General features: G+C 26.1%; 3 protein-coding genes across 4 annotated transcripts; all 3 read left to right on the top strand.

The window, feature by feature from the left end:
- On the top strand, positions 1–24,825 carry LOC122503150 (probable cytochrome P450 28d1). Of its 2 annotated transcripts, none has more exons than XM_043613593.1 (2): positions 1–1,170; positions 24,694–24,825. In XM_043613593.1, exons 1-2 carry the CDS (start codon positions 448–450, stop codon positions 24,823–24,825), a joined length of 855 nt encoding a protein of 284 aa, XP_043469528.1. In that variant the 5' UTR covers positions 1–447. The 2 variants fall into 2 exon arrangements, with proteins under 2 accessions (XP_043469528.1, XP_043469529.1); XM_043613594.1 differs by lacking the exon at positions 24,694–24,825 and adding an exon at positions 9,936–10,107.
- On the top strand, positions 18,304–20,264 carry LOC122503148 (cytochrome P450 9e2-like). The gene has a single exon (XM_043613591.1). It carries the CDS (start codon positions 18,500–18,502, stop codon positions 20,018–20,020), a length of 1,521 nt encoding a protein of 506 aa, XP_043469526.1. The 5' UTR covers positions 18,304–18,499; the 3' UTR covers positions 20,021–20,264.
- On the top strand, positions 24,788–27,777 carry LOC122503151. Its single transcript, XM_043613595.1, has 4 exons — positions 24,788–25,142; positions 25,420–25,695; positions 26,625–26,898; positions 27,250–27,777. The coding sequence occupies exons 1-4, from the start codon at positions 24,831–24,833 to the stop codon at positions 27,600–27,602; spliced, it is 1,215 nt and encodes a 404-aa protein (XP_043469530.1). The 5' UTR covers positions 24,788–24,830; the 3' UTR covers positions 27,603–27,777.
- Positions 27,778–27,784: the final 7 nt, after the last annotated feature.

Raw genomic sequence — 27,784 nt, 5'->3', positions numbered from 1 at the left:
TTAGTTAACAAAATGAAAAAATTACTCGCTTTTGTAATAATCCAAAAATTTTGAAAATTTCAAATTTATAGCAGTGAAGGCTTGTAGGAAAAACCTTCTTTAGTATTTAAAAAAAAAAGAAAATTGAAATCGGTGGAGATTTGTATTGTCGGCAGAATTTTGTCCAAAACACTGCATTTCTTCCCACTGTGCGCGGTAGCAGAGGACGTGAACGCGCGCCTGCGTAAGTGCTTCAGTTTCGGGACCCAGGAAGTTTAAACACCTCAATTAATTCATAAATAGTGACCCACAACTTTAGAAACTTGATATATGTAATCTATATGTCTTGTAGAATACACTGATAAAAAAATTTTTTAAAACCGCTTAAGTCGACTTAAGCAGTTTTTCTAGCGAACGGCTCATTTGTTCATAAAAGGAAACTTATCAGTGAGCGACTACTTTTCAAGAATGGAGCTTAGCAATATTATTGCCTCCATAATTTTTGTTGTATTCCTCACGCATTTCTATTTAATTTGGCAGTGCACTTATTTTCGAAGGAGGGGAATACCAACCGCCAAAGGATTTATACCATTTTTAGGTCACATGCTGCCAGTGATAACAGTTCAAAAAAGTATAGCATCATTGTGCGAAATATTTCACAACGAAAACAAAGAGCATAGCATGTGTGGATACTATCAATTTTTCACGCCAATACTTTTAATTCGTGATCCGGATATTGTGAAAAGTGTTCTTCAAACAAATTTTACTTCATTTGGTCAAAATCCCTTTCAACTCACTGCCCAAAAGGAGGATCAACTTCTTAATTTTAATCCATTTTTCGTGAAAGGTGAAAAGTGGAAGAAGGCACGTGCACCATTAACAAAAAGTTTCTCTGCGAATAAAATGAAATTAATGCTACCATTATTTCAGAATGTGGCTAAAAAAATGAATGACTACTTGCACGAGCAATGTACTAGGGAAAATGGTCCATACGAATTTGATCTCAAGGCACTTTGCAATAAATTTACAGGTGAAATCTCATCGAATGGAATGGGTATCGAGGTCCATAATTTTCAGGATGAGATAAATCAACCGAAATTTGGCGAATTCACCTACAATCAATTGGTGGAGAAACTCTTTCAATTGCCATCGATTACCACTGAAATACTGCATCGAATGATATTTTTTGAGGTAGGTAAACCTACAAGTACCACTTTCACAAAAAAATTTTTTTTTTATACCAGAATTAAGAACTAATTTAGTGCTAATTTAGTACCATATTTAAAAATTTAGAGCTGCTAAACTTTTTAAAAAAACGTATGGTACTGCCAGCTTGACGTATAGCTACAAGTACCATACCCTAAAAAATAACAATTTTTAAAAAACTTTTCCACAGGAATTTAGAACTAATTTAGTGCTCTAACATAGCATTAAAAAGAATTTTCCAAAAACTATCCTTAATCTCAAAAACTACCTAACGAAAAAAAAATATTTTTTCAAAATTTTTTTCACAGAAATTTAGAACTAATTTAGTGCTCTCACATAGAATTAAAAGGATTATTTTATAAAAACTACCCTTAACCTCAAAAACTACCTAATAAAAATTAAGAAACAAATTTTAAAAAAAAATTTTTCGATAGAATTTTAAAGCTAATAAAGTTTTCAAACTTAGTACTGAAAGATGTTTTCCAAAAACAAATTTTAACCTGAGCTAATTTAGTGCTCAAACAATGCACAAGAAAAATTTTCCAAAAACTACCCTTAATCTCAAAACTACCTAACGAAAAAAAAATATTTTTTCAAAATTTTTTTCACAGAAATTTAGAACTAATTTAGTGCTCCCACATAGAATTAAAAGGAGTATTTTACAAAAACTACCCTTAACCTCAAAAACTACCTAGCAAACATAAAAATGTATATTTTTTCAAAACTTTTTTCAATTGAATTTAGAGCTAATTTAGTGCTCTAACAGAGCATTAAAAAGAATTTTCTAAAAAATACTCCTAACCTAAAAAAGTAGACAAAGGAAATAAAAAGGCATTTTTTAAAATTCTTTTTTCACAACAATTTAGAACTAATTAAGTGCTAATTTACTACCATATATAAAAATTTAGAGCTGTTAAACTTCTTAAGGAAATGTATAGTACTACATATGCTTGACGTATAGCTCCAAGTACCATACCCTAAAAAATAACAATTTTTAAAAAACTTTTCCACAGGAATTTAGAACTAATTTAGTGCTTATCTAGTACGATATATAAAAAATTAGAGCTGTTAAATTTTTTAAGAAAACGTATGGTACTACATATGCTTGACGTATAGCTACAAGTACCATACCTTAAAAAATAACAATTTTTAAAAAACTTTTCAACAGGAATATAGAACTAATTTAGTGCTAATTTAGTACCATATATAAAAATTTAGAGCTGTTAAACTTCTTAAGGAAACGTATGGTACTACATATGCTTGACGTATAGCTACAAGTACCATACCCTAAAAAATATGAATTTTTAAAAAACTTTTTCACAGGATTTTAGAACTAATTTAGTGCTAATTTAGTACCATATATAAAAATTTAGAGCTGTTAAACTTCTTAAGGGAACGTATGGTACTACATATGCTTGACGTATAGCTACAAGTACCATACCTTAAAAAATAACAATTTTTAAAAAACTTTTCAACAGGAATTTAGAACTAATTTAGTGCTAATTTAGTACCATATATATAAATTTAGAGCTGTTAAACTTCTTAAGGGAACGTATGGTACTACATAAGCTTGACGTATAGCTACAAGTACCATACCTTAAAAAATAACAATTTTTAAAAAACTTTTCCACAGGAATTTAGAAATAATTTAGTGCTAATTTAGTACCATATATAAAAATTTAGAGCTGTTAAACTTCTTAAGGGAACGTATGGTACTACATATGCTTGACGTATAGCTCTAAGTACCATACCCTAAAAAATAACAATTTTTAAAAAACTTTTCCACAGGAATTTAGAACTAATTTAGTGCTAATTTAGTACCATATATAAAAATTTAGAGCTGTTAAACATCTTAAGAAAATGTATGGTACTACAGGCTTGACGTATATAGCTACAAGTACCATACCCTAAAAAATATGAATTTTTAAAAAACTTTTTCACAGGATTTTAGAACTAATTTAGTGCTAATTTAGTACCATATATAAAAATTTAGAGCGGTTAAACTTCTTAAGGGAACGTATGGTACTACATATGCTTGACGTATAGCTACAAGTACCATACCTTAAAAAATAACAATTTTTAAAAAACTTTTCCACAGGAATTTAGAACTAATTTAGTGCTAATTTAGTACCATATATAAAAATTTAGAGCTGTTAAACTTTTTAAGGGAACGTATGGTACTACATATGCTTGACGTATAGCTACAAGTACCATACCTTAAAAAATAACAATTTTTAAAAAACTTTTCCACAGGAATTTAGAACTAATTTAGTGCTAATTTAGTACCATATATAAAAATTTAGAGCTGTTAAACTTCTTAAGGGCACGTATGGTACTACATATGCTTGACGTATAGCTCCAAGTACCATACCCTAAAAAATAACAATTTTTAAAAAACTTTTCCAGAGGAATTTAGAACTAATTTAGTGCTAATTTAGTACCATATATAAAAATTTAGAGCTGTTAAACTTCTTAAGGAAACGTATGGTACTACATATGCTTGACGTATAGCTACAAGTACCATACCCTAAAAAATATGAATTTTTAAAAAACTTTTTCACAGGATTTTAGAACTAATTTAGTGCTAATTTAGTACCATATATAAAAATTTAGAGCTGTTAAACTTCTTAAGGAAACGTATGGTACTACATATGCTTGACGTATAGCTACAAGTACCATACCCTAAAAAATATGAATTTTTAAAAAACTTTTTCACAGGATTTTAGAACTAATTTAGTGCTAATTTAGTACCATATATAAAAATTTAGAGCTGTTAAACTTCTTAAGGGAACGTATGGTACTACATATGCTTGACGTATAGCTCCAAGTACCATACCCTAAAAAATATAAATTTTTAAAAAACTTTTTCACAGGATTTTAGAACTAATTTAGTGCTAATTTAGTACCATATATAAAAATTTAGAGCTGTTAAACATCTTAAGAAAATGTATGGTACTACAGGCTTGACGTATATAGCTACAAGTACCATACCCTAAAAAATATGAATTTTAAAAAAACTTTTTCACAGGATTTCAGAACTAATTTAGTGCTAATTTAGTACCATATATAAAAATTTAGAGCTGTTAAACTTCTTAAGGGAACGTATGGTACTACATATGCTTGACGTATAGCTACAAGTACCATACCTTAAAAAATAACAATTTTTAAAAAACTTTTCCACAGGAATTTAGAACTAATTTAGTGCTAATTTAGTACCATATATAAAAATTTAGAGCTGTTAAACTTCTTAAGGGAACGTATGGTACTACATATGCTTGACGTATAGCTACAAGTACCATACCTTAAAAAATAACAATTTTTAAAAAACTTTTCCACAGGAATTTAGAACTAATTTAGTGCTAATTTAGTACCATATATAAAAATTTAGAGCTGTTAAACTTCTTAAGGGAACGTATGGTACTACATATGCTTGACGTATAGCTCCAAGTACCATACCCTAAAAAATAACAATTTTTAAAAAACTTTTCCACAGGAATTTAGAACTAATTTAGTGCTAATTTAGTACCATATATAAAAATTTAGAGCTGTTAAACTTCTTAAGGAAACGTATGGTACTACATATGCTTGACGTATAGCTACAAGTACCATACCCTAAAAAATATGAATTTTTAAAAAACTTTTTCACAGGATTTTAGAACTAATTTAGTGCTAATTTAGTACCATATATAAAAATTTAGAGCTGTTAAACTTCTTAAGGGAACGTATGGTACTACATATGCTTGACGTATAGCTCCAAGTACCATACCCTAAAAAATATAAATTTTTAAAAAACTTTTTCACAGGATTTTAGAACTAATTTAGTGCTAATTTAGTACCATATATAAAAATTTAGAGCTGTTAAACATCTTAAGAAAATGTATGGTACTACAGGCTTGACGTATATAGCTATAAGTTCCTTATGAAACTGAAGTTACCAACGTTTGTTCGACGAAAAATATAATACGTAACAATTTCCCCGCCTCAGATTCAATTTTTTTCCACATTTATTATAGATACTAATATTAGAAGCCATTAGAAATTATTTTCAAGTGGAACCAGGTCGGGGAGGGCAACGATTTTGATCTTTTGTTATGGATTTTCCGAAAAATCCGCGACAAAAATCAAAATCATTGCCTTCGAAATTTCTGAATTTTCGAAAAATCTGTGACAAAAAAAAGTCAAAATCGTTGCCCTCCCCGACCTGGTTCCACTTGAAAATAATTTCTAATGGCTTCTAACATTAGTATTTATAATAAAAGTGAAAAAAATTGGATCTGAGGCGGGGAAATAGAAATTGTTACGTATTATATTTTTCGTCGAGCAAAAGTTGGTAACTTCAGTTTCATAGTTCCTTACACTAAAAAGTAAGAATTTTTAAAAATCTTTTTCACCGGAATTGAGAATTAATTTAGTGCTCTAACATAGCATTAAGAAGAATTTTCCAAAAACTATCATCAACCTCAAAAACTACCTACCTACAGAGAATAAAAAGGCAAAATTTTTAAAAAAAATTTCTTAGGAATTTATAGCTAATTTAGTGCTCTAGAATGGCATTTAATAGATTTTTCCAAAAAGCTATGCATTTAATCTCAAACCTATAAAAATTGTACTACATTTTAGTCTAAAAGAACTCATGTATTAGTGAGAGTCTACTAACTTTATTGTAAAATACCTAGGGGAGAGGTACGCACGTTGAGACGGGTTCTGTTTTTCAGTTATAATTTTTAAAAAACAAAATTTAGCGAAAAATTCGAAATGCTTTCTTAAAAGTATTGTCCAGGGCTACAACATTACCAAAGAAAGTTATTTTTTTTGGACAAAATTGAAAAATTTATAGCTGATTTTTTAAACATGTTATTTTTGACCAAAAAAAATTGGTACGCACGTTGAGACACCCATAATAATTTATTTTAAATTGAAACAAAATGAATAATTACGTCAGATTCTAATTGTTTGTTGTTTATTTACTTATTTTGATGGTCTTAACTCAAAGAAAAAAAATTAAAACATTAAAAATTAACTTAAAAAAATAATTAAAAAATAAAATTTTATTTTGCACAAAAATAATTAATCGAAATTTTTATATTCGCAATTTTTACAGGTGAAGAACATGTAAAACGCTTAAAAATTGTGGATTCAAAATCAATTTTAATGACAGTACTATTTTCAAACCGTGAGCGTTTTAACCTGCGTACCACAGTGTGTCTCAACGTGCAGACCTTGCTGTTATTTTTTTAAAGCTTTGAAATTATTTGTAGATGTTAACGTATGTCTAAATTTTCGTTGGAACTTTAAAGTAGAACCAAAATTGATATGTAAATGTTATCCGCAATTTTTTCTGCCACTAAAAAGTACATGGTAAATACACTAAACAGAAATTCTGAAAAACACTTTTTTTAACTAAAAAATTGGTTCGCTCTAGTTCTACCAAAAAAAAACAGGAGTTATTGCGCTTTTTTTAATTAAAAAGTTTGGTATTAATGATACGACAAAATGCCAATAGAATTTTTGGTATTATCAGTTACACAGGTTATAATATCTTAGTGTCTCAACGCGCGTACCTCTCCCCTACTAATTAAATGTAACTCTTTGCATACGTATAATTGGTTTTCTTCTATAAAATTACTAAGTTTCTAGTGTTAATTGAGTAGGTTTATACTAGAAATTAGCAAATTGTTCTATTGAATTAGTGAGACGCATACTTATTCCCGAAATCTTTTTTGACCAAGTATGTATTTGATATAAAACTACTTAACTTAAAATTCACATAATATGCACATTATTCGACATAAATTTCATTGTTCACAAAAACGATTTAACATAAATATCATTTGTCATAGAATTCATTACACAGAAATATTATGTAACATAAAACTCAGATAACTTAATTCCCATTTGACATAAAAATTATGTAACATAAATTTCTATTGACATAAAAATCATTTAACATAAATTTCTTTTGACATAAAATTCATTTAACGTAAATTTTATTTGTTATAAAATTCATTTGACTTCAATTTCATTTGGCATAAATGTCATTTAACGTAATTCTCATTTGACATAAATATCATTAGACATAAAATTAGCTTGACATAAATTTCATTTGACGTGAATATCATTTAACATAATTTATTCATTTACCATGAATTCCATTTAACATAATTCTCATTTGGCATAAAATTTACTTGACATAAATTTCATTTGGTATAAATCCCATTTAACATAATTTTCATTTGACATAAAGTTCACTTGATATCAATTTCATTTGAAGGATAACTCATTACACATAATTCTCATTTGACATAAAATTCATTCGTCATAGATTTTATTTTACATACAGATCATTTGACATGGAAATATAGGCGCGAATTTCAAAATTGGCGAATCACAATGTTGTTGATAATATATAATTGGTTACTTTTAAAATTCGCGCCGATATTGTTATGTAAAATGTAATTTGTGTAAAATGATTTTTATGTCAAATGAGAATTTTGTTGAATGACTTTTATGACAAATGAGAATTGTGTTAAATTTCTTTTATGTCAAATGAACTTTATGTCAAATGAAAATTATGTTAAATGGGATGTTAAATGATTTTTATGTCAATAGAAATTTATGTATTACATAATTTTTATGTCAATTGCGAATTAAGTTACCTGAGTTTTATGTAACATAATATTTCTGTTTAATGAATTCTATGACAAATGATATTTATGTTAAATGGTTTTTGTGTGCAATGAAATTTATGTCAAATAATGTGCATATTATGTGAATTTTAAGTAAACTAGTTTTATATCAAATAACTATTTGGTCAAAAAAGATTTCGGGAATAAGCATGCGTCTCGAATTAGTAAACGTTTCCATTTTTTTCTACTTAGTATAGAAATTTCTAATTCATATTTAGATTGTGTAATATTATGTTCTGTATTAAAAAATAATTTTTGCTTTTCTACATATTTAACTAACGTTTATAACTTTTACTACACTTCAGAATTTTTAAAAATATTTATATTGAAATAATATTTCGTTTATTTGATTATTGAGAATTTTCGAAACAAAAATTTACTGACACTAGAATGCGTAAAGTAATCATTTTACGCACTGAAAATCACTTTACACACTGTTTTCCGTGTGTAAAATTCAATTTTACAGGTTAGTGTTGCAAAAAATATTTTTCCTATGGAAAAAGTTTTTGAAAAATATGCCTTTTTATTTGTGTTAGGTAGTTTAAGAGGTTGAGGATAGTTTTTTGGAAAATTCTTCTTAATGATATGTTAAAGCACTAAATTAATTCTCTATTCCTGTGAAAAAGATTTTTAAAAATTCTTACTTTTTAGTGTACCATACGTTTTCTTAAAAAATTTAACAGTTCTAATTTTCTATATATGGTACTAAATTAGCACTAAATTAGTTCTAAATTCCTGTGGAAAAGTTTTTTAAAAATTGTTATTTTTTAGGGTATGGTACTTGTAGCTATACGTCAAGCATATGTAGTACCATACGTTTCCTTAAGAAGTTTAACAGCTCTAAATTTTTATATATGGTACTAAATTAGCACTTAATTAGTTCTAAATTGTTGTGAAAAAAGAATTTTAAAAAATGCCTTTTTATTTCCTTTGTCTACTTTTTTAGGTTAGGAGTATTTTTTAGAAAATTCTTTTTAATGCTCTGTTAGAGCACTAAATTAGCTCTAAATTCAATTGAAAAAAGTTTTGAAAAAATATACATTTTTATGTTTGCTAGGTAGTTTTTGAGGTTAAGGGTAGTTTTTGTAAAATACTCCTTTTAATTCTATGTGGGAGCACTAAATTAGTTCTAAATTTCTGTGAAAAAAATTTTGAAAAAATATTTTTTTTTCGTTAGGTAGTTTTGAGATTAAGGGTAGTTTTTGGAAAATTCTTTTTAATGCTATGTTAGAGCACTAAATTGGTTCTAAAATCCTATGAATAGAATTTTGGAAATATGTGCCTTTTAAATTCCTGTAGATAGTTTTTGAGGTAAAAGGTAGTTTTTGTGAATTACTTTTAATTTCTATTCTTGAGCACAAAATTATCTCTAAATTGCTCTGAAAAAATTTTTAAGAAATAATTATGTCTTTGTTTTCTTGTAGTTTTTGAGGTAAAAGGTAGTTTTGTGGAAAATTTTTCTTGTGCATTGTTTGAGCACTAAATTAGCTCAGGTTAAAATTTGTTTTTGGAAAACATCTTTCAGTACTAAGTTTGAAAACTTTATTAGCTTTAAAATTCTATCGAAAAATTTTTTTTTTAAATTTGTTTCTTAATTTTTATTAGGTAGTTTTTGAGGTTAAGGGTAGTTTTTATAAAATAATCCTTTTAATTCTATGTGAGAGCACTAAATTACTTCTAAATTTCTGTGAAAAAAATTTTGAAAAAATATTTTTTTTTCGTTAGGTAGTTTTTGAGATTAAGGGTAGTTTTTGGAAAATTCTTTTTAATGCTATGTTAGAGCACTAAATTAGTTCTAAATTCCTGTGGAAAAGTTTTTTAAAAATTGTTATTTTTTAGGGTATGGTACTTGTAGCTATACGTCAAGCTGGCAGTACCATACGTTTTTTTAAAAAGTTTAGCAGCTCTAAATTTTTAAATATGGTACTAAATTAGCACTAAATTAGTTCTTAATTCTGGTATAAAAAAAAAATTTTTTTGTGAAAGTGGTACTTGTAGGTTTACCTACCTTATTTTTTGTTCCCTCATTGGCGAAATTCCTAAATGTCTCGATTACGCCCAAAGAAGTTGATCAATATTTTCGTGAAATTTCCAAAGCAATTATTACGAAGAGAAAAAGGGAGAATATAGTTTGTCACGATTTTGTGCAATTCGTTATGGATTATCAGAGAACACAGGACAACAGTGTGGATGAGGAATTAATAGCAGCGGCGCATATGTTGTCGTTTGCTGTCGATGTTTATGAGACGACAGCAATTACATTGAGTTTTTTGATAACCGACATAGCGAGTCGACCTGAAATTCAAAACAAAGTGCGTGAAGAAATTACCGCAGTACTCGACAAGTACAATGGTGAATTGACCTACGATGCTTTAAAGGAGATGACATTTTTTGACAAAGTCCTCAATGAATCACAGAGAGTGCATCATATTTTAGGAGCGTATTTTAAAATTTGTACCAAGCGAACAAAACTTGAGGGACCTGATGGTTTATCGTGTGTTGTTGAACCAGGACAAACGGTTGCATTTTCAGCGGCTGGTCTTCAAATGGATCCGCAATATTGGGACGAACCGGAAAAATTTAAGCCTGAACGATTTAGTGAGGAGAAGAGTGGTAGACATAAATTTGTCTATCTTCCTTTTGGTGAGGGACCGCGAGTGTGCGTTGGCATCAGAATGGCTGTAATTTTAATGAAACTTGCAGTTTCTGCTATTTTCAAAGATTTTTCAGTGGAGCTTTCGCCTAAAATGATATATCCTTTGGAGAAAGATGAAGCGCAATTTCTAACTTATGCCAAAGGCGGATATTGGATGACAATCAAGCCATTGTGATCTAGTTGTTTAAATCATTGAGATATATTCACATATAGCAAGATATCTTTCTGAATGCTTCCAGGAAGCTTTCCCTAAAGGTCGATAAGATCAGGGTTGCCAAAAAAATTTAATTTTGATTTTCCCTGATATATTTTAAACAAAAAATCTTTTATATATTCAACATTGCATACATCTTATGTCTGATGGTGGGTAAGTAGGAGTAAAAAAATTTTTTTTAAGATTACGAATTGTTCTAAAAAAATTATATAAATAATTGCACACTAGGCGAAGATATGCGACTAAAGTTGAAAATTTGTTTCTTTTATAAATTTACTTCAGCTTATTGCGATGAAACTTTCTTTTAATGAAATTGATGTTTTGCGATAATTGTTGCTTAATTATTTAAACAATTTTAATAAACAATAACATTGTAAAGATGTTTTTGGTCAGAAATGAATGGAATTTTTGCAATTAATGTTTCTTGTAAGCTGCCCAGAGATTATCATCAAAAATAAATTATTTTTTAAATAAAATTAATTTTAAATTTTTTAAATAAAATTTGTTTTTAAACAAATTGAATAAACAATTATAATCTTCAAACATTTTTGGTCAAAAATTAATCACCTGTTTTATAAATATTAGGATTAAATTATACAGTTAATTTCTTCTAATAAAAGAGAAGTTTTGCTTCAATTTCTCTTATTTTTACAAATAAATAGCATTAACAATTAAACTTGATGAAATTATTATTTATTTATTTAGTTATTTGCAAAATAACTTTTTCATAAGGATAATCTTAGGCTTAGGAAAAATGTTAATTGTAAAAAATTTTATTCATTTGTAATGAATATTGAGTATGTAAAAAAATTTTTGTTTAAAATATATTGAAAAGTTTAAGGGCATATAAATCATTATGACGTCACAATTTTTTTAAAGCATTTGTTTTAAAACTATGACATCATAATGATTCAAATGCCCTTAAAAATCATTTTTTTTACACTTTATATTAACATAAAAATTTATAAAACAAAGTTTAAAAAATTGACTCTTACAGATAAATCTCTTCAGAATTTAGTTTTAAGTTAGAGGAAAAAAAATTTTAATTTGGTTAAAAATTGTGGTCTAAAAGTTAATTTGAACCAAATTTTGTCTTTTTATCCCACTACTGTGTTACGTGACGTTACAGGGGAGGGGGGTGCTTGATAATGTGTGACAAGGGGGAGGGGGGTCTAAAAACGGCCTAATTTATTAATTAATTAATTTTGTATTTAAATCAGGAAAATTGGGAAATATAGAATCAAATTTTTATAATTTTTGATAATCAACTATAACGAGTTTTTTAGTCGACAAATTTAATTTTTCGATTGCTATTTTTTAATATTTTTTTAATCTGAATTATTGATAAGTTAATAAATATTCCTATAAAAAATTACAGGATACTTTAAAAGAAATATCTTTTCAATAGGTATTTAACAATATTTAATTGTTAAATATTATTATAATAATAATAATTTATTTTAATATTTTTATTAAAAATTCTAATAAAATTCTAATAAAAAAGTTAATTAACTTTTAATTCTACATAGTTTTTTTGCTATAGGTAATTCGAAAAATTTTGAGTTCAACAAGAGATGAAATGTTAATTAACTTTTTATTTTATTCTTCGTATATAAAAATTGAAATTTTTTTTTTTTGAATAGTAGGTAAAAAAATTTTTTACACAAATACATTCGGACAAGTGGTTCTTCAATATAAAAATTAATCCAACGTTTCGAAATTAATCTGTTGTTACTAACTACAAATATTATATTCCAATTTTTGGACGAATTTTAATTCCTTCGACATGTAATGTAAAACTTTTTTATTTATTGACTCCATGAAGAGGAAATCGTATTGGATTTCGAAACGTTGGAGTAATTTTTAAATTAAAAAAAACCACTTATTCGAATGTATTATTTGTGTAAAAAATTTTGTTACCTACTATTCCAATTAAAATCAACTTGAACGTAAAAGTTTATATGGGTGATTCTCCCGAAATACTCCTTTTTGTGAGTTACAAACAGAAAAGAAAAAAAATTATTATTTATGGATTAATGCAGTCAATTATATTGAGCTTTCAAAAATCTACCACCTCTATAGCATGATCATGCTAACTTTTAGCTTTTAAAGTATATATTTTAAATTAAAATTTACAAAAAAATTAAGAGGTTAAAATTTGGCGCCGGCGTTTTTTATTATATATATTTTTCTATTTACAAAAAATTATTTAAAAATTATAATTTATTAATATTATCTATAAATTTTATAGATTTTGAAATACTTACAGTTATCAAAAATCTCTTTAAACAATTGTCAAAAATTATTTTTCATACATTTTAGGTTCACTTTTCACTGGCAGTTTGTAAACAACCGACAATCATATCAATTTTTAATTTTTATTCAAAAAAGTGAGAGGAATGACGGGTGAGAGGAATGACGATTTCAACATTTTTTAATTTTATTTAATTGACAAATAATTTTCCTCCAGCTTAGAATGCCCTATCATGTTTATAAAGGATAACTTTATGTGAAAAAAATTTGCGATCAATTTATATATATTAATATTGTTTTTATTAGGGGTGAGAGGAATGACGCTTTAGGTTGTGAATCTCTGCTTATGTCTCAATTTTAATTTTTTTAACGCAAAATAATGACATTTTTTAAAAAGTAACTTAAAAAATTAATATTAGAGATGTTAATTTAAATATTGATCACAATAATTAATCAATATCTCTACCCACAGCAAAAATATTGGATAATATTCAACGAGTGAGAGGAATGACGCGGTACTACATGACAAATTTCATTTTCTATATTTAAAAAAACTACACGACATATTTTATTTATATTTTTGAAAATTATTCTTAAATATCATAACTTTTAGAAAAAATTAATAAAGTACCAATTTTCATGTTTTAAATAATTGTTTTACCTATTGAAAAAATGAAAAGCACTTAGATGACAGGTTAGAAAATCGATTTTGAGGTGGTAAAATATTTTAAAAATGTATTAAACAATAAAATTTTACAACTTTTTCTTGCAGAACATTTAGAAAAAGTGATAAAATAGGGAAATATGACTTGGTATTTTCCCAAATGATTATAATTATTTAGAAAATCTTGATTACATGCAAAATGAGGTTTTTTGGAGAATCACCCATATATTTATTCGAAATTTTTTATAAACATAGAAGAGATGAAAATGATGAATATGAAAAAACAGATGATAAGAAATTTTAGTTTAAATAAAATTGAAAATTAAATTGTTTGATGTTAAATGATAATTATAATGTGATATTAAATTGATACACCGGATGTTAAAATGAGAGTTAGATAAGATCACACTCGCTGAAAGACAGGAACTAAGCTAATAACTTGAGTACAGTGGCTCTTGGCGAAGATAGACATCTTGAGAATTTCATTAGCATATGATCCAAGCACCTCATCTTGGACCGTTTCTGCCTTTCTTCCTTTAACTTTAACTTGTCACCTGGGGCTACTTTGTCTGCTTGCCTCTGTCCTTTTTTATTCGTCTCCGCACAATTTTTTTTGTACCACGAATTTTTCACTTTCCGCAAACTTTATTTTTTATGTTTTTTTGTTATCGACCGTTGAATAATAATTATTTATTAATTTTGTTCATTAAAAATTAAATTTGATCAATTAAAAAATAAAGAAGAACAAATTTTCCATACAATTAAACTTTCATTACCAAAAAATTGTTCTTCTTTGTTTAATGTAAAAACAAATATTTTTTTTTATACAGAAATTATTTTATCGAATTAAAATTACTAAAGTCAACAATTACTTTTGTATTATGGAGAATTTTTGAAAATTAACGATAATGATTGTTATGTAAAAATAATTGTCTGATATAAAAAAATGAATGTCCCTTTTAAAAGACAAAAATTTAACTGTTGGAGATTACAGGTTGTTGCCCTAAAAGTTCTTAGTGAATATATATACGCTGCTTGTGTAAAATCCTCGTAAAATAAATCAAGTTCTTTACTTCGTTTTTACATCTCAAGGAAAAATTTCGCCGAAAGAAAAAAAAAGAAAGAAAATAATAATAAGAAAAATATATCTGGGTGATTCTCCTGAAAGGGACCACTTCACGTGTCTCCAACATGAGGTTCATTATTTAAATTAATTTTTCATTAATATTTTATCAAGTTTAAATTTTTTGAAAAATTTATTTATAATCTACAAAGATTTATCTATCTTTATATAATCTTCTATTGCTTATATTTAAATTTCTTACTATTTAAAAAACATATTTAATTTTGTCATCGAATTTTGGTTAAACAGAATGTATATTTTATAATTATATTTTAACGTATTTAAACAATTTCAACATATTTATGATATATATCAAATTAAAGTTTAGAATATAAGAATTATTTTTTACTTACATTTGTTTAAAATAAGGTAAAAAAAGTTATTTAAATTATTAATTAAAATAGTATTATCAATGAGAGTAAAAATTAAATTCATCTCCGAAGCCTCATTTTCTATATAATAACATCATATTTTTTAACGTTTTAAACATAATATGTAATCGATGTGAAAATATTTGATGATTAAAACTAAAAATATTTTTTAAAAAATTGTAATATTTTTAAAATTAGAAAAAATGAGAATTTTTTCATTAAATTATCAATTCATCTCCGAAGCCTTTTTTATATTTGATAGGCGTTTTCTTTTGTTTTTAATTTTTTAATCATTGTTTTGAAATATTTAACCCTCAAATTAAATTATTAATTTAATAAAAATAAAATATACAAGCAAAAAGTGCAATAAATTAAAACATAACAATTTATTATTTAAAAAAAATATTCCTACCGAGTTTTTTTACAAAATAATTAATTTAAAAGTTATAATTAATTATACTTAACCTCTAGAACACATGATAGTAAAATGTTCCTGGAGGTCTTATTTCTGAAAATTAATTTTGCGCAACTTATATTTTTATCTTTAAACATTTTCTAAACTTATTTATGAAAGAAAAGTAACAAAAAAAGAATAATTTGATTTTTTGGAAATTCAACCAAAAAAGGGTCCCTTTCAGGAGAATCACCCATCTGTATAAATTGGTCGTAATCAAAGACGTCAAATTATATCGAATTTTTATTATTAAAAAATATACAAATCATTGAAATGTGTTTATTATTTTCTACCTGTATACAATGCAATGACAAAATTAATAATTAAAAATTATTATAATTATAATAATAATAATAACTACTATAACATATTATAGTGAATAATTTATAATAATATAAGTTAGTTTTTTTCTGCGCAGTGAACATTTAATTCTATGGAAAAACTTTTCTTCTTCTTCATGTTTTAATTATTTTCACTTGTTTTATAATATTATATTTTAATAATAATAACTTTTAATAATTTATATAATAATAATGGTAATCGCATATAAATAATAATTTATTTCTATTCTATTAATAATAATAATAATAATAATAATAATAATAATAATAATAATAATAATAAAATAGAAGAATTCATAATATTAATATTATGTAATAAAAAATGTTCTTAGTACAAAATATTGGTTAGAGTGATAAGGAATTATTTAAAATGGCAAAAAATAATATTTTTAAAAGTCTCAATTATTATTGAAAGAAAAAAATTTATTTGCCCAATAAAAACACGTTTTACTTAAAATTATCTTTAAAAATGATATAAAAATATAACGAATTCTTTTATTATATAATTCCTAAATTAAAGCGTTTATACTATTATGAAAATATTCCATGACTTTGAATAAATAAATTATGAATATTTGTAAATAAAATAATAGAAATAAATACAAAGAGTTCAATTTATTTCCGAAAATATTATTTATTTGAGCTAAATAAACTTTATTTGAACCAAAGTTGTCAAACCAAATCTGTCTCAAGAGTAAACAAAATTATTAAATTTGAACGAAATTAGCTTTATTTGAACCAAATAAAATTTATTTGAACCAAGTAATCTTTATTTGCACCAAATAAAATTTAATTAAAAGAAATAAACTTTCTTAGGACCAAATAAAATTTAATTGAACCAAATAGAGTTTATTTGAACCAAATGAACTTAATTTGTACCAATAAAACTTTATTTGAACTTAATAACATTTATTTGAACCGATCAAAATTTATTTGAGCTAAATAATCTTTATTTGAACCAAATAAACTTTTTTTGAACCAATTAAAATTTGTTTAAGCCAAATACACTTTATTTGAACTAAATAAAATTTAATTGAACCGAATAGAATTTATTTGAATAAAGTAAACTATAAGGGAACCAAATAAAATTTCTTGAACCCAAATAGACTTTATTTGAAACAAATAAAATTTGTTTAAGTCAAATATATGTAATTTGCACCAAATTAACTTCATTTGAAACAAACAAAATTTATTTGAACCATATAAAGGCTAATTGAATTGAACAAAATTTATTTGAACCAAATGGACTTTATTTGAACCAAATAAAAATTATTTGAGTCAAATAAAAATTATTGGATCCGAATAAAATAGACTTTATTTGAACCAAATAAAATTTAATTCAACCAAATTGACTTTATTTTTCATACAAAAGTTATTTGAACTGAAAAAATTTATTTGAAACTTTATATGAACCAATTAAACTTTATTTGGATCAAAAAAAAATTATTTGAACAAAATATACTTTTTTTGAACCAAATAAATAGAATTTATTAGTCGAATACACTATATTTAAAACAAATAAAATTTGTTTAAGCAAAATATATACTTTACTTGAACCAAATAAAATTTAATTAAAATATATAAACTTTATCAAAACCAAATAAAATTTTAATTTAATTCAACCAAATGAAGTTTATTTGAACAAAATGAACTTCATTTGGACCAAAAAACTTTATTTCAACTTAATAATACTTATTTGAACCGAACAAAATATATTTGAGCTAAATAAAGTTTATTTGAATCAAATATACTTTTTTTGAATCAAGTTAAAATGAAAAAATGTTATTAACATTTATTTGAACCATATAAAAGTTATTTAAATTGAATAAAATTTATATTTGAACCGAACAAAATTTATTTGAACCAAATAAAAATTATTTGAGTAAAATAAAAATTATTGGATCCGAATAAAATTTATTTAAACCAAATAAAAGTTATTTGAACCAAATAGACTATTTATTTGGACCAAATAAAATAAAATTCAACCAAATTGACTTTATTTGAATCATACAAAAGTTATTTGAACTGAATAAAATTTATTTGAAGCAAATTGGACACAAATATTAGACACAAATAAAATTTGTAAATATATGTTATTTATTTGAACCAAATAAACTTTACTTTAATAGAATGTATTTGAAATAAAATGATTGCATAGGCTCTCAGTAAAATATAACTGTTTTTATGAATCCAATGAAAATATTGTTATTATTACTTTTTATCAAAATTATTCATTTCTTTCCTGTATTAAATTTTTTTTCATAAAACTCAATTCATTGAAATATATGATATAAAATTATTTCTCAATAAATACTATCTGCGTATCTATAGATTCATTCGACCATGACATTATCAACAAAGAAATTTCTTTAATGATTTCTGGACCCTCTCTTTTTTAAACTCGATCACAATTTTATCATATTTAAGTGATAAATCGTTGATAAATTTCGTTTTTCTGAGAAATTTGTCTGGCAGAGTGAGTACAAACATTTTTGTTCCCAAACAAAGGATTATTCTTCGTCAGTATATTAAACAAGGAACTCTCTTCAAAAATGGATCTTAGTTACATTCTTGCCTCAATTGCTTTTGTTCTATTTCTCCTACACTTCTATCTATCATGGCGGTACAATTATTTCCAAAAGAGAGGAATACCAACAGTAAAGGGAATTATTCCAGGATTAGGACACATTCTACCAGTGATTACTGCACAAAAAAATATAGGATCATTGTGCGAAAAGTTCTACAACGAAACAAAAGAGCATAGCATGTGCGGATTCTATCAATTCTGTACGCCAATACTTTTAATTCATGAGCCGGAAATTGTGAAAAGTGTTCTTCAAACGAATTTCGCCTCATTTGGTGAAAATCCTTTTGAACTCAATTGTCCCGAAAAGGATGAACTTTTTAGTTTAAATCCATTCTTTGTGAAAGGTGAAAAGTGGAAGAAGGCACGAGCACCACTGACGAACAGTTTTTCGAGTATGAAACTAAAACTAATGTTGACGCTGTTTCAAAAAGTTGGTTCCAAAATGGGTAAATATTTGCATGACCAGTGCGGAGTTGAAAAGGAAAAAGAACTGAATCTAAAGGTGCTGTGCAACAAATTCACTGGCGAAGTCTCATCCACTGGAATGGGCATTGAGGCTCATAATTTTCAGGAGGAACTACAGGGTGAGATGAAGTACAACGAGATACTAGGGAAAATTTTCGAAAATCCATCATTCGTTAGTGGATTTCAACAGATGATTATGTTTTTCACTCCCTCATTGGCGAAATTTATGAAAATTTCCATTACACCGAAAGAAGTTGATCAGTATTTTCGACAAATTGCAAAGACGATCATTAACAGTAGAAAGAAGGAGAATCAAACTTACGACGATTTTGTTCAGTTCGTTATGGATTATCAAAGAACACAGGATAGTACAATAAACGAAGAAACACTCGCAGCAGCACATATGTTATCGTTCGCTGTCGATGTTTACGAAACAACAGCACAAACGTTGAGTTTTCTAATTATGGATTTAGCCAGACGTCCAAAAATCCAAACCAAAGTGCGCGAAGAAATTAACAGATTACTCGAAAAGTACAACGGTAAAATGACCTACGATGCTCTTAAGGAGATGACTTACTTTGAAAAAGTCCTCAATGAATCGCAAAGACTGAATCATATTTTTGGTGTGTTCTTCAAAGTTTGCACCAAACGGACAAAACTTGAGGGAAGTGATGGTTTGTCCTACGTTGTTGAACCTGGACAAACGGTGGCTGTTTCCGCCTATGGACTACAAATGGATCCGAAATATTGGAATGAACCGGAAAAATTTGATCCTGAGAGATTCAATGACGAGGAGAAGAATAGTAGACACAAGTTTACTTTTCTTCCGTTTGGTGAAGGACCGCGAGTGTGTGTTGGTATGAGGATGGCTGTAATTTTAATGAAACTTGCAGTTTCTGCTATTTTAAAGGACTTTTCGATTGAACCTGCATCTAAAATGATTATTCCACTGAAAAGAGATGAATCGAATTTCCTTAATACTCCAGTCGGTGGATTTTGGGTGAAAATCAAATCCTTATAAAATTCTGGACTTTGTAATAAATATTAAAATTTATCACTCGGTCGTCTTAGTTAAAATATAAAACATTAAGTTATAAGCAATCTGAAGGTAAACTTAACTCGGAGTGATTGTTCAACTCAGTGTTTTGTATATTTTAATCCGAACTTTGTAATTTTTGCAAAAAATGTTCTCATCTATTGCAAAATATTGTCTAAAATATAGAACACGACGCGAAAATAAATATTTAACTAAACTTTTAAATTTACCTAATTTTTGTTTTATTTATCGATATTATTATGAAATTTCCTTCATGAAAAATCATAACAACCCTGATTTCCTTTTGGTTATACAATTATACAATTATTGTTAGAGCCTTTAATTTTAGATTATTTTTATTATTATACAGACTTTGTACTCATCTACTAAAATCTACTATTTACTATACTTTTTCTCCGATTAGCTAACATTTGAATACTTTATTTTAAATTTGTAACACCAGAAGATGCTTTATTCTTAAAATTTGCACAACTTTAAATCTGCTAACAGATAAAATAAGAAATTTTTAAGAAAATTCTTCACAGAGACAATTTAGAAAATTTTGATAAAATTCTATGAAACAATTTAATTTTTTTGAGGCTCCTGAAGTTGCCATCGATATATTTTTTGTAATATTTTTGTAATATTTTTTGGACGAAACCTTAAAAAATCATTAAAATTTTTCCCAAGGTTAAAAAGTACTCTTAAAAAGTTTTTTACTCCCTAGGTGAATAAAAGAAGTGAAATTAGTTGAAATTAAAATTTTATCACTAAAAATAAGAAAAAATAGTTTTCGATGCTGAGCATCGATGTCAAGTTCAGGAACCTTTTTTTTTGAAAAACTTTTGGAAAATTCTTCCAGAATTCCAATTATTTTCTCGCAAAAAATGAAATTCTTCGCTGAAATTAAAATGTTTTTAATATCTATTATTTAATAAATTTCTCAAAAGAATTCAATATTCTTTAAAAAAAAATTTAATAAAATTGTTATTCCAAAAATTCAATATAATTACTAACATTTGTTTATAAGAATTCAATTATTTGCTTAAATAATAAAATTCATTCATCGCAAGAATTCAATAAAATTCGTTGCAAGAATTCAATTATTTTTACAAATAATAAAATTCTTCGCAAAAATTCAATTAATATCATGAATAACAAAATTTTGCTAGGAATTCAATTATTTTTAATATAAACTATTTTAATACGATTTCTCAAAATAATTCAATTATTTAAAAAGAAAAATTAATAAAATTCTTCGCAAACATTCAATTATTTCCATAAATAATAAAATTTTCACATGAATTCAATTATTTCAAATTTCTACAATTTTCAAGGAAATTTTTCCAAAGAAATTAAGTATTTAAAATATTTTAATAAAATTCTTTAATAGAAATTAATTATTTTCCAAAATTTTGATAACATTTGTTTATGGAAATTACACTATTTTTATAAATAATAAAATTTATCGCAAGAATTAAATTATTTATAATACAATTTCAATTTAATTATTCGAAACAATTGAACTATTTTTTTAACTTTTCATAAAATAATTAAAAAAAATGCAATTCTTTCCAAAAATTATAATAAAATTTAAATAAAATTCGTCCCAATAATTCAATTATTTTCACAAATAATAATTAAGAATTAATTGATTAATTGATTAAGAATTAATTGATTTAATTTATATTTATAATGAATGACAAATTTTAAAAAGTTTAATTTTTATTATTGATTGAAAAAGGCTTTTTAAATTTTTTTTTCTTTTTATTAAAAATTAGGTTTAAATTAAATTTTTTTGAAATTAATCAATTTTCTTTAACCATTCGGTTATATGGTTTATTCTGTAAATTTTTGAACAATACCAATTATTTAAATATTTTAATAAAATACTTTGAAAGAACTTAATTAATTTCTAAAATTTCGATAACATTTGTTTATAAGAATTCAATTATTTGCTTAAATAATAAAATTCATTCATCGCAATAATTCAATTATTTTTAATACATAATTATAATGATTTTAATTAAAATATGCAAAATAATTGAATTATTCTTTAAAATTTTATGAAATGATTAAAAAAAATTCAATTATTTCCAAAAATTTTGATAAAATTCGTCACAATCATTCAATTATTTTCACAAATAATAAAAGTCTAAGCAAAAATTCAATTAAAATCATGAATAACAAAATTTTGCACAGGCATTCAATTATTTGAAATAAAATTTTCAAGAAAATTTTTCAAAATAAATCAATTATTCAAAATATTTTAATAAAATTCTTTGAAAGAACTTAATTATTTTCTTAAATTTTGATAACGTTTATTAGAATTTAATTATAATTTGCTTAAATAATAAAATTCATTTATCACAGTAATTCAATTATTTTCAATACAATTTTAGTGATTTTAATTGAACTACTCAAAATAATTGAATTATTTTTTAAAATGTCATGAAATGATTTTAAAAAAATTCAATTCTTTCCAAAAAATTTGATAAAATATTCTTTGTAAGAATTGAATTATTTTTATGAATAATAACATTCTTTACAGAATTTCAATCATTCTTAATGCTTTGAATAAATTCTTGGAATAATTTAATTATTTAAAAAAATTTTTATGAAATTCTTTGTACGTATTCAATTTTAAGAAATAATCGCAATTATTCTATCGATTATTTTTTACTTAAATAATTGAATTCTTGTAGAACTTTTTTAATAAGAATTCATTTAATTTCAGTTAAAATTTTAGATTATACAATAAGTGAATATTAAATGCTGTATAGTATGAATTTTAAGAAATAGTTAAATTTCAAAAAGTTTTTACATTAAAATTATTTAAAATTTCAATTTCTGTACTGGAACAATAAATAAGTATTTACCTAAACATTCATTGAACAAAAATTATTAAAGTATGAATAATTTAATTATTTAGAACTTATGAACAAAATTAGTCTTTTGATAAATTTTAATTAAGATTTTTTATATACCTACATTTAAATTCTCGTAAAAATTATAAATATTTATTTTAATTTCCAATTAATTGGAAATTAAATTGTCAACATTAATTGAATTTTTATTGAATTTATTTTATTCTTTTATATTTAACAAAATTTATTTTTTTACTTTTAAAAATTATTATTATATGAAATTTTTGAAGAATTATATAACTAAAAGTTTGAAAAATAATTGAATTTCATAAAAATTTAGAATTGAACTTATTACTATGATAAGAGTAGTCTGAAATCATTGATTAAAATACCATTTCATTATTGAACTAAAATTTTCAACGTAAAAACTGACGATTTTACTATTAAGTAATAATTTGAAAAATCGTCAGGTTTGACGTTGTAAACTTTAGTTCAATATTTAATTGACTTAAATAAAAATTATTTGATTCAAGTAAATATTCATTTGACAATAGACAAGTAATCGTACTCTCAAAGTTTGAATTAGTAAAAATGTTTACTAATTTGAATTAGTGACTGCGACTTTTTGCTTTTGAAATAGTAAAGTTAAATAATAAATTAGTAGAAATTAATATTTATTAGTAAAATTCACTAATTCAAAAGCAAAAAGTCAGTCACTAATTCAAATTAGTAAACATTTTTACTAATTTAAATTTAGAGAGTAGGGGAGAGTCTCCAGTTGTGAGACGGGTTTTATTTTTGACCCGTAAATTGTAAACGGGTAAACGAAATTGTAAATAAAATACACCGTTCGAAAGGTAACAGAAATACGCAACTTTTATTAAAAGAAAGTATAGTGTTTCGATGAACTCAAAAAATTTTACGTTACATTTTCCGAGCACATCGCTTTTTAAAAAAAAAAAAAAAAATGTCTCCAGTTGTGAGACACTCATTAAAAATTGCTAAAATTTAATAAGTTTGACATAAAACGTTATGTTTAGTAGAAATAATTAAATATATTAATAATATATATTATTATATACTAAATAATAATATTTATTCGCCAAAATATGACTATCAAATAAACACAATTAAATAGCTTCAAAAAGAGCATTAAAATTGATTTCTTCTGAATCAATTGACTTTTATCTACTTGACATGTCCAAAAATACTAGAAAAAAAATCAAAACAACATTTAAATAGTATGCCTGCAAAGTCGTATTTTTTATGCTGACCAGATGGGTGTTGACACCGACTCACAACTGGTGATATGCTGTGTCTCACACCCAGAAATTGACGCTATTTTGAAAAAGGAAAATTAAATTATTTTCAACCGTAGATTGGAACAATGCAATATTGCATCACAAAATATAAGGAAAACACCAAAAGAAAATGCATTACATTTACCTTTTCCAATTAATTAACTTGGAAAAAAAGTACTTTGCATTTATTGAAAAAACGCTTTTTAGTCGATTATCACACACAGTGTTGGTATTTAACAAAAACAGTTTATATATCCGCTTCGGCGTACACGAAAAAGTTGGCTCATATAAAAAGAAATGTTTTTACATAAACCAATCGGCTTTTTAATATTGCATGTTAAAAAAAATTGACTGTCTCACAACTGGAGACTCTCCCCTATATTTGAATCAAATAATTTTTTTCGTGTATTGTCAATTAATTTTGGGATTAAGTGCTGCGATATAAATGAATAGTTCCTAAATCTGTTTTGAAATGAAAATTTTGTTTTAGAAAAATGGGTGTTCGAAGCAGGCGGTGGACCTGGTGGTGGACTGTCCGCTACCAGCAGTAACACCGCCACTGTCATCTCCAGCTTTAAAGATTTTTCACATTGACAATCTAAATTCCCGAAAGTTTCTCTAAATATTATGGGCCAGAGATCTAGTTCATTGTTACGCCCGAAGATCTCTTTAACTTGGGTCCTTCGTGGTCAGCAGCAATCTGCAAATTCAATATCCACCAATGGCACTTCGATTACCCAGGGTCAGGAACAGGAGGGTGGTTTATCATTGGAAATAAAGGAGAGACCTTTCAGAAATAGCGTGAAAAGCTTGAGAAGCATCAAGAGTACGAAGAATGTAAAGGAGAAAGAAAAATGTAAGGACAACAATGGATGTTTCGATAATCGTGAGATAAAACACACTGTTCTGAATAGAATCGAAAAGGATGCAATTGAAAAGGTATATTCGTAAATTAGATCATAGATTATCATAGAATTTTATCATAGAAATTGAATACAAAAAAAAATTGATCCAAAATACAAAAATTCAGTGCTCCAATCGACAATGTTTTTCTAAGGATTATCAAATTGAGACAAAAAACGAATCAAAACGTTGCTTCACAACACTTTTGATTCGTTTTTTGTCTCAATTTGATAATCCTTAAAAAACAGTGTTGATGACGAAGAATTATTGTTTAGCACTAAATGTTAAATGTGGTAAAAAATGTTTGTTGCAGCCAATCGAAAAGGAAAGACTGAATGGTAACTATATAGATATGACGATAGATAATAATAAGTTAGAGAAACAAATGGAAGTTTCATCAGTGGAGAAGGAAGTGAAGGAAAAAGTGAAGAGGGCAACTTCAGAACCAACTTTGGTACCCAGGGAATCGACATTGACTTCCAGTGGAAGGGAGAAGCACAAACACCGAAGAACTAAACGACCTCACAAAACTCGATCATCCAGTAGATTTGGCTACGAAATTGCTGATCTTGATTCCTTTCTTACGAAGGTAAAAAATCAAATCTTTAATTTTTTTAAAATGATTTCTTAATCATTTTAAAAAAATTAAAGATTTGATTTTTTCTAAACTACGTTTTGATTCCCTGATGTAATTAACAGAACAATTATTACAATTAAATTTGTAAACAATGACAGTTTGGTTCCATTTGTTAGTTGCATTCTTTCTTAGTTTAACAACCGAAGTCAAAGACTTATTAACCATTGGAATTGACAATAAATTATAATCTTTTCAGATCTTTGACAATTGTGAGTAATTGTCATTAAGAGGAATGCAAATTTTTTGAATACGACTATAAATAGACGATTTTTCATTATGTTGTTTTTTGTTAAATGTATAATTCTGTTTAAAAACTCTCATTTTTATATGTTTATTGACAAAATCCAATGGATAATCATTGTTAAGTAGAATTTGAACCACTTTTTTAGTATTACATTTATGAAAAGAGTCATGTGACAATAAAATAGCTCTGTCTAATAGATTATAAATAATGTTTCTTTTTTGTTTAATTGGATGACCTGAAAAGTTAAGTGATCACTCTATTAGAAGATGTCGGTGTTTGGAACTAATTAATAGTTTGTTATTATTTTTAATTAACGTCATGTCGAGAAAATTAATCTGATTATTAACTTCTAATTCGTAAGTAAATTAAAAATTTTGATTATAAGAATTGAAAACATTCAATACTATATCGACATAATCTGTGTGAGTACTTAACAACATATCGTCCACATATCTAAAATAGAAAACAGGAATACAATTAAATTTATTTTTAAATATTTTTAAACAATTGCTTTCATCCATGACAATATCTGCAAAATATTGGTGATATCGAAGAACCCACAGGGGTGCAGTAAATATGTTGGTATATTTTTCCATTAACTATTTATATATATTAAACAAATTAGTTTTAATTACAGGCTTCCATTGAGAAACCAGCAAACATACCTGTTGTGCTATCGTTTCCGTCCGTTTTATATCAAACACAAGGTGGCACTCAGGATGAAGTTGCCCTACCCCTAGGAACCGTGGTGAACGCCGTTTTCAAAAATCAAGCCTGGTTGTACGTCCAAACACCTCATGGACAAGAAGGCTATGTGGGTTACGCCGCTTGTTTACCTCTTGGAATTTTACCACAACCAACCCATGGACCGTGTTGGGAGGATTCAACAGACGTCTTTCCGAGACCCTTGGGTAAATTCCACATTACACATAAATTGAAACATAAGTGCTTTTTGGGCAAAAGACCATGTTCGTACTAAAAACGTTCTTAAAACCTTTTTAGAACGTTTCGTGTCCACCGAATAATGTTCTAGAGCATAATTTAAACATCCATGTTCAAACATGAAACGTTTTTTGAAAAGTTTTTTGCTCTGTAAAAAGATAAGTATGAAATTAGAACCGATTTTGTTTTATTAAATAGTCAATTGGATTCCATTTGAAAAACTGAAATCAGCTCTAAATTAGCACTTTCTTTTTAATCTGAAAATGAACAAACTAAAAATTGTTTAAAATTAATCGTGAAAAATAATTTCCCCCATCAAGGCAATATGACCGATACTGAAAAACTACGTGACACAAGATCGGAATGCGGAACTCGTGGAAGATCAGGAAGAATGAGACGCAGTTCAAGGGATGCATTTTCAACATGCGGCGAGCGAAGTGTTGATCGATTGTACTTGAGAGCAGCAGCAAATGCAAGAACAAAAGGATCACGTCACACATTGCTCGTCATTCGAAACGATTACGAGGGCCATGAAGTGAATGCCATCAGCGTTATGAAAGGCGACGTTGTAGCACTTATCAGTGATCACGTGAACGATTGGTTTTGGGTTAGATCACGAGACGGCAGAGAAGGTTTCATTCCTGCAGTTATTGCCGGTCACGGCTTTTTGTGATATTCTACTATTTAAATAAATATATTTCATTCCAAAACTATCCATATTAATCAATTTCATAAACCGAAATTGTATTGAAATCAATAAAGAATTAATGAAAATCAATGAAAAAATAATAGGTAATATAAGAAATAACTGAATTTTAAACTACGCAATTCAGAACAAAACTTTCTGTAAATATT

The sequence above is a fragment of the Leptopilina heterotoma genome, unplaced genomic scaffold (genome assembly GCF_015476425.1).
Source record: "Leptopilina heterotoma isolate Lh14 unplaced genomic scaffold, ASM1547642v1 Lhet_246, whole genome shotgun sequence".
NCBI classification, from domain to species: domain Eukaryota; kingdom Metazoa; phylum Arthropoda; class Insecta; order Hymenoptera; family Figitidae; genus Leptopilina; species Leptopilina heterotoma.
The sequence above is the reverse complement of the archived record's forward strand: the minus strand, read 5'-3'. Positions and strand labels throughout refer to the sequence as shown.